This window comes from Phaethon aethereus (genome assembly GCF_964289735.1).
Source record: "Phaethon aethereus genome assembly, chromosome: 3".
In the NCBI taxonomy this organism is placed as follows: Eukaryota; Metazoa; Chordata; class Aves; order Phaethontiformes; family Phaethontidae; genus Phaethon; species Phaethon aethereus.
This window is the reverse complement of record NC_138576.1, coordinates 35,436,931-35,445,475: the sequence shown is the minus strand read 5'-3', so window position 1 is coordinate 35,445,475 and position 8,545 is coordinate 35,436,931. Positions and strand designations below refer to the sequence as shown.

The window sequence follows — 8,545 nt, the reverse complement described above, 5'->3', positions numbered from 1 at the left end:
CTTTCTTACCAAATATTACCCTTTGGTCCTCAACCTGAGCCACTAAATCACTTTATGATAATGCATTTCCATTTCCAGAGAGTGATCCACCTCCCTTTTCCTGCCTTTCTATTACCGTGTCTTCATATGCAATGTCTTCACTAATAACTGCACCTAAATGTTAGTTTTGAGGAAAGCTGAACCATATCTAGCTTCTCCCCACCACTAATCTCTGCCTGAAAGCATAGGAGGGGAAGAGAAAGAACTTGATGACTTTATTCTTTTCTTAAAAATGAGTGAGTTTAACAATATCCAAACCTTTTTGCAGGTTTTACTCTGAAACTGGATTTTTGTGTAAAAGGTGTATTCTAAACTCAGCATCTTCTCTAACATGACATCTCTCAAATCACCTGTTTTTTACAAAATGCACCTTTTTTTTTAATTCTGCATATGTGGAAAATACCAGGTATTATGGAAACACTTCAATTCCATATCAATCCATGAAATACTAAGTTTACATCTCTCTCTCCTGGAGTAAATTTGATGCTGGGTGTATCTCAGCTACAGAAACTTGGAGTCAAGCAAGAGTGTAGATTTGTTGCTGCTGTTTTTTTGAACAAGTTACTTCCATGCTTCACCACTGCAATCTGATGGGCATACCAACAAATGAATGGGGTTATACTTGGGTAAGTAAGTATATGTAAGTAACTGTTTCTAACACAGGCCTGTAACATATCTGAAGAAGAAAACAGAACATGTAGCTTTGTTTCCTTTGCCAGATCATTTTAAAAGAACAAACATAAATATTTGTTTGTCTTCTCAGCTTAATTTCACTTGAATGTAGGAGATGTTGACTATTTAATGGATTTTCTTACATCAGTTAGGAGCAAGTAAACCAGAGGACAATCCGCTGGAATCACAAGGGCTTTTAGTTCTGAGGCTGTGAGCTGTTCTGTGACTCCTCATTGCCATGTTTTCAAAAATAATTTTGCTAGGGCTGCCAGTTTTCTCATGTGAAAATACAGTGTGGGGACACTTCTTCCAGTTTGGCTTGCTTACACAGTCTTACACAGACCTCACATATCCCCAGTGCTTAAGTGATTATTCCTTTTAATACATCTGCATTTCATATGCATCTTTGCTTAAGGTGTGTCGGCCTCGAGTTCTACTTTTGTGCCAAATTTTTCTGAGCCAAGTCAACTTTTCTTCTCTAATGGTAGAAGAAAGAAAGAAAAAGTTTTCTTGCTTTTTTTTTTTTTTTTTTTTTTTTTTTTAAAAAGACAAACGACGCCCTTCCTCACTCCGGTGTGTAAACTCCCTGAAATTCCTGCTCTCTTTCTGGGAGACTCGCAACATAACGACTTGAGGGGGGGTGGTTCTTGCATTCCATAATCTTAAGCAAGTAACGGACGTAGGCTGGTCAGCGTAACTAACCGAACCTTTCTGGTCTCATTGATTGCGTTCTTCTGTGTCCCTAATAAGAAACGTAATTAATTAGCCTGAGGCTGTTCTCCAGGGCCCGTCTTTAGCACCCGCATCCCCCTGGCCCGGGCCATGGGGCGACGTGCGCAACTTTCCCGCCCTCCTGGGTCCGGCGTGGCGTCTGTCCTCTACCCCGACCGAGCGCCTGGGGCTGCCGCTGCGCCCTTGGGTGCCGCCCCGCTTCACCTGGGGGAAAGGAGCCCGGTCCCGCCGGTTCTCCTCGGCCGCTGTCGATGCCCGCGCTGGAAGGGCTCAGCTCGGTTCGCCCCTTCCCCCGCTCCCCCAGCGCCGCGGGACCAGGACCGGGTCGGGTGACCGCTGCCCGTACGGGTGGGAGAGGGAAAGGCCCCCGCGAGAGCCGGAGCGGTCCCGGTCCCGGTCCCAGACGCACGGGGTGGGGGTAGGGGGGCGGGGAGCGCCCTTTGCCCGGGCGGGGCCGCGTGGGCGGGGCCGCGGGGCCGCCGGGAGTGGTGACGTGTCGCTTAGGCCACGCCCCCGCCCAGGGTATATAAGGGGCGGCGCTCACGCCGTCGGTCTTTTTCGCTACGGGCTTGACGGCGCCTTGCAGGTGAGCCGCGTCCGCGCGGGGCAGGCCGGGGGAGGGGCTGGGCCGGGGGCGCGTGCACCCTGGGGGCCCGGCAAGCGCCGGGCCCGGGCGTGGCCGCTACCACGGAGCAGTGAGCTGCGGCGGGGCAAGAGGGGGGAGATGCGGGAGAGTACCCGCTGGGGGGGTGGCGGCGGCACATCGGCCCCCTCGATCGCCCGACCCGGGCTGGGGCCTGGTGAGCGGCGTGACCATGCCGGTGTGGGGCACGAGGCGCCCGGCCGCCTTCCCGCCGCGCGGGGAGCGGTGGGGCCGTCGCGGCGGGGCGCGCGGTGCGTGCCAGGTGGCGGTGGGGACCGTCGCGGCTCGTCGGCCGCCGCCTTAGGCCGCGGTGGGGGGGGTGGGGAGACGGGGCACGAGTGAAAAAAAAATGGCCGCTCGCTTTTCCTGCCTGCCGTGAGCTCCACAAAATGGAGGACGCGGCGGCCCGGGCGGGGTGAGTCACACAAAGGAGCGGGCCGGCCCCGCCCTCCGCGCTGCTTGCCGGGCCCGCCGCGCCGCCGCCCCGCTCCCCGGCCGCCGGGGGTAACTCGAGCCCGGCGGCGGCGCGGGGAGGGGGCGACGCCGGGGGCGCTCGGCGGGGGCCCTCGGCCGGCTCCCGCCCGCTCTGCCCCTCCCCCGGCGGGGCGGGGCCGCGCCTTCATCCCGGCCGGGCCTACCCGGCCGCCCTGCACGCGGGGCCGCCATCGCCGCCCGCGGCGGCCTGCTGCCCCCTCGGGCGGGCACCTCCGCTGGCGGCCCCGGGGACGGTGTTGGCACTCGAGGTGTAACCGGTTGTCTTCTTCTGGGGAACTTCCAGGTGTCGATTCTCTTTTGCCGAAAGAAAGAACTTGACTAACATCAAAAATGGGAAAGGAGAAGACCCACATCAACATCGTCGTCATCGGCCACGTCGATTCTGGCAAGTCCACCACCACCGGCCACCTCATTTACAAATGCGGTGGTATCGACAAGAGGACCATCGAGAAGTTCGAGAAGGAAGCTGCTGAGGTGTGTGGGCCTGTGACTAACCAGCAAAATTTCGGTGGTGCAGGGATGAATAAAGAGAGATTTAGTTGCAGAAACTTAAGTTGTAAACTGTTTTGTGGCCGCAGGGAGGCAGTTTGGTTGCAACTGTCGCCATAGCTGTAGGAGCGCCTAAGTGTTCTGTGGCCACGGGGTGGCAGTTAGGCTGCGGTTGTCCCCGTAGTTGAACAAGTGCTAAAGTGTTGAATCCTCCATCATGTTACTTGGCAAAGCTCAAGTTGTGAAGTGCAGAACAAGTGAAAAGAAAGGTAGTTGAAAGGTACATCTGCATAATTATGTCAGGAATTACAATTTTTAAGTGGAGTTCCTGGCTTCAGACTTTGCATATGTGTAGTTGAGGATAAAATTAAGGAAGTTGTCCTGGTCAGGTTTAACTTCTGACAATGAGATGAAATTTTGTGTTTGAACCTGTACAAAGTCTTGTCAATTATTCTCTTTTTTTTCAGTGTAATAACAGCATAGGTCTTAATAGCCCATCACAATGAAATGTATTGAATGTTAGGCTGAGTGGCAGTCAATATGTTGATTCATCGCAGGGATTGCATTAGTAAGAGAACTTAAATTTGTAGAGGACACTTGATAGTAGGGCTTAGGCTCAAGAGATCTATCTTAAAGATGTGTTAGTGCAATTAACAGGCTGTCAAGAGGGCTAAACTGTCAACAGGTTAAATAACAGAACAGTTGGCATCTCTCACTAATAGTGCCAAGTGTATCTTGTTGCTTGTTTTACAAGCAGCAACATTGTTCAGTATTAAACCAGTTACTATTCTTAGGTTTTGCTCCTCAGCCAGTGCGTGATCTTTCTGAAGTAAAAGCAAATATATATATTCTTGGGGAAAAAAAGGGGAGAGGAAAGAACACAGGATTTTTCTTCTTTTTAATTCCTAGATGGGCAAAGGTTCCTTCAAATATGCCTGGGTCTTGGACAAGCTGAAAGCTGAACGTGAGCGTGGTATTACTATTGATATTTCCCTGTGGAAATTTGAAACGAGCAAATACTACGTCACCATCATTGACGCTCCTGGACACAGAGACTTCATTAAGAACATGATTACTGGAACTTCTCAGGTATGTAAATGGAACTAAGGATTTTGGGAGTTTGGGCAGGGGGTTCTTGGTTGGTGGGGGTGGGGGGTGTCCTCTAATACCTTGACATCCGTGCAGGCATTATGATGAGGAGGTTTTTCTTCTTTCTTTTCAAAGGCTGACTGTGCTGTCCTGATTGTTGCTGCTGGTGTTGGTGAGTTCGAGGCTGGTATTTCCAAGAACGGGCAGACCCGTGAGCATGCCCTTCTGGCCTACACCCTGGGTGTAAAACAGCTGATTGTTGGTGTCAACAAGATGGATTCCACCGAGCCACCTTACAGCCAGAAGAGATATGAAGAGATCGTCAAAGAAGTCAGCACTTATATCAAGAAAATTGGCTACAACCCAGACACTGTAGCTTTTGTGCCAATTTCTGGTTGGAACGGAGACAACATGTTGGAGCCGAGCTCTAACGTAGGTTTGACATTTGTTTATGTTAAGAAATGAAACTAGGAGGTTTACTGAGATAAATTATGCAATAGTAAAATGCACTTTTCTTTTTTTAATAGTTATGTTTGGAGGTGCCCAGGTCAAAATCAAATCCCAGATTCTTACAAATTCTTACTCTGTAATAGCATACTGAGATAATACTAAGATAGGCCACTTGGTCTTTGGTTTTGTCATTAAAATCGTCAGACAGTTTATGCCTGGGTGCTTTTTTTTTGTTACAGATGCCCTGGTTCAAGGGATGGAAGGTTACCCGAAAGGATGGCAATGCCAGTGGAACCACCCTCCTTGAAGCTTTGGACTGTATCCTGCCACCAACTCGTCCAACTGACAAACCTCTGCGTCTGCCTCTTCAAGATGTCTACAAAATTGGCGGTATGTGTACTCTGTAGTGCTTCTCACTTGCCAGCAACAGCTCATGTATGGGATAGAAATGCAGTAGTTTGCCCGAGCGCTGTTTTTTCAAGTGGGAAATGTGGAATACTTGGGTGTTTTTCCCTTGTAAGGGCATGTATTCAGTGCGCTGAATTGCTAAAATTGCTTCTCTTCTGCAGGCATTGGTACCGTACCAGTTGGCCGTGTGGAAACTGGTGTTCTGAAGCCAGGCATGGTGGTTACATTTGCCCCTGTCAACGTTACAACTGAAGTAAAATCTGTTGAGATGCACCACGAAGCCCTGAGCGAAGCTCTGCCTGGTGATAATGTTGGCTTCAATGTTAAGAACGTGTCTGTGAAAGATGTTCGCCGTGGCAATGTTGCTGGTGACAGCAAGAACGATCCTCCCATGGAAGCTGCTGGCTTCACTGCACAGGTAACTTTTGCAGCTGCTTGAAGATGTTTGAAATGCAGCTCTGGGTTGTGAAATACTAGAACGTTGTTCGTTCTTACTAGTAGGCTAAGCTATAAAGTGACATAGACTTCTGTTCTGAGGTGTATTTGCTTGAAGCAAATCGTGTGAAAGCCCTGGCTTTGTAAGACACGTTAGCATTCCAAATTATCCCGGTGTTAACTTAGCTTTCTTTTTTTTCTAGGTTATTATCCTGAACCACCCTGGCCAAATTAGCGCTGGTTATGCCCCTGTGCTGGATTGCCATACTGCTCACATTGCTTGCAAATTTGCTGAGCTCAAAGAGAAGATTGATCGTCGTTCTGGCAAGAAACTGGAGGATGGCCCCAAATTCCTGAAATCTGGAGATGCTGCCATCGTTGATATGATCCCTGGCAAACCCATGTGTGTTGAGAGCTTCTCTGATTATCCTCCTCTGGGTAAGGCATCTCCTAAAAATGTGTTAATCCTGATCTCTGGAAAAGATGGTCCTTGACTTGTAGTATCAGGAGGTAGTGTCTTCTCTAAAGTGCTGTTGAAGGCTGTGACTTCAGTAGAAACTTTGAAGTGGAACCCAAACGAGCAGTACAGGGGAACTCTCTAGATAATTCTGTATCTCTGTCCCGGTCTCATGTTCTTTACTGCCCTAGGGTGGTGGTTGCCCGCTTACGCCAGGTTGCATGTTGCAGCCGTGCAGATCACGCTGTGGGTACGTAGCCCTAGACAAAAGTCATAAAACCTGTTTTTGTTTTCAGGTCGTTTTGCTGTGCGTGACATGAGACAGACGGTTGCTGTTGGTGTCATCAAGGCAGTTGACAAGAAGGCTGGTGGAGCTGGCAAGGTCACAAAGTCTGCCCAGAAGGCCCAGAAGGCTAAATGAAAATTCTGTACATCAGCTGCCACCTCAGTCTTAATCAGTGGTGGAAGAACGGTCTCAGAACTGTTTGTCTCAATTGGCCATTTAAGTTTAATAGTAAAAGACTGGTTAATGATTACAATGCATCGTAAAAGCTTCAGAAGGAAAGGAATGTTTGTGGACCATTTGTTTCGTGGCAGTTTAAGTTATTAGTCTTTAAAATCGATAAATTTTTTAAAATGGAAACTTGACCAAAAATCTGTCACAGAATTTGAGACCATTAAAACAAAAGTTCAATGCTATGTCTCTGTGTTCTTTGGATTAATGTGAAGTTTACAGAAAAAACGTGCAGTCCTGGCGGGATCAGAAAGGAGGAATGTTACTTGAGTATGTTCAGAATTTGCAATGCAAATATTCAGATTTGTTGTTTCTGAAGAGTAGAGCAAAATCCAGCTTCAGGTTTAGTTTTAACTGATCTAAGCCTTAAAAAAAAAAATACTTCTGTGGTGCTTTCTTCTTGAAAGATGGTTTATAGACTGAGTAGCACAAATACCAGGTAACAGGATAATTTGATGCATTCTGTGATGCATTGAGTAAACCAGGAAAACTTCATGTTGGGAAGAAGAAATAGTGTGAACAAAAGGCATTTTAACCTTGAAAACACATAAACAAAGAATCAAGTGTTGAATTTCGTATAAGTCTTGTACACAGATTTTTCTAATTGCTAGCAGAAACTTTTTTTTTGCTGGGGACCTGATTAACTGTCATGTAATCTTTTCAAGATTAAACACTTCTGTCTAAATGTTTTTCTAAGATACCTAGTAAGAGATTCAATAGCTAAATATCAAAAAACAAATTTTGTTGAGAAGGAGGCTTTGGTGCTTGTCATGCAATCTCAGAGTGACCCACCATTATAGCATCTTGCTGAGTTTTTATTTCAAGAGCAAAGTTAAGTGAGAAACAGGCAGGTGTTGACACTGACTTCCAACAGGGTGGTGGTTGTACCTGTCCTGCTCGGTGGTTTTGGATTTTTGAACTTTGGGTCAAGGGTCTTTCTAGGGTATCTGCTTGGAGGAGTACTGCTGCGTTTCCCAGAGCGATGCGATAAATGCGCGCTGCTGTGCCATGTCAATGCCAAATGACATGGTGGGACAGGACATTTGCTATCTTTTTTTAACAATGGGGTTGAAGATCTGGATCAAACAGGCAATTGAAGTGGAATGGGGTAACTAGTCCAGAAGATTACTATTAATTACTAGATAAATAATCCAAGTAAAACATCTTGGGCTGTAAGAAATGTCAGCTGTAATCAATGGACATTCCAGAATATAATTGAAGTCTTGCTTTGATTAGTAAATGGAGACAAGCAGTTAATGGATAATCGGATCTGACTTGCATAACGATGCAGCTGTTTTACTAACCTTTAACACAATTTCCCCACAGCATCCCCACATAAGCTCGAAAAGAATTCTGTATCTTTGAAGGATTATTGTTCCGTGACACCAGTATGTTTCTGTCTGTAACAGCTATATTCTTTTGTTTGTTTTCCTTTCCTTCTTCAGCTATGTGCTTGCTCTGCAGGAACTCATAACATACCTGTACTGCTTGGATAATTCTGGACTGCAATTATTTGTATTCATGCTCTTTGCTTGCTTTGGTTGGATCTCTTCTTTTTCTGCTCACAGTCTGTGTCTTAACTACAGTAGGACCTTGGAGCATTATACACCGTTCTGTGACGGTATACATGTACTGAGTACAGCAGAAGCAAGGGCTAGAGCGCTTCGATCTTTGTAGAAGACTCTGGGATTTATCAAAGGAAATCCCATCATGATTCTTAAATTCTACTTCAAAGGTCTGTTTGTATCCCCCAGGACAACGGGGAGTACATAACTTGAAAATTGGGGCAGATGTACCGTTGCTATAATGAAGCTAAAGTATCTTGCCAAATCTTTGCATGCTTTTCAGTTAGACCGCTGACTCTTCCAAGAGACTTTGGTCAAACTGGTTCAGCAAAGTTGTAATTGGTGTGAAAAGAAAAAGGACTTTGGCACGAATTGCGCCTTGGGCGCAGCTAGGCGTGTGTGAGCTTTCTTTATGCGTTCCTGCGTAGGCGCGGGATGTCTGCTTTGGCCGCGCTGTTCCCAGCCTGTTGGCGGAGCCTCTGCCCCCCTCACTGGGTGTGCTTCCTCTGTTACCGTTTGGAAGTTGGCTTGTAATGAGCTACCGATTCAAATTGAAG

At 47.3% G+C, this 8,545-nt stretch overlaps 1 protein-coding gene across 1 annotated transcript; it reads left to right on the top strand.

Annotated features, from left to right (window-relative positions):
* The first annotated feature begins 2,908 nt into the window (after nt 1-2,908).
* EEF1A1 (eukaryotic translation elongation factor 1 alpha 1) lies at nt 2,909-6,789 on the top strand. The gene is made up of 7 exons (XM_081998440.1): nt 2,909-3,055; nt 3,980-4,159; nt 4,295-4,591; nt 4,849-4,999; nt 5,179-5,435; nt 5,656-5,890; nt 6,206-6,789. Exons 1-7 carry the CDS (start codon nt 2,912-2,914, stop codon nt 6,328-6,330), a joined length of 1,389 nt encoding a protein of 462 aa, XP_081854566.1. The 5' UTR covers nt 2,909-2,911; the 3' UTR covers nt 6,331-6,789.
* The last annotated feature ends 1,756 nt before the right edge of the window (nt 6,790-8,545 follow it).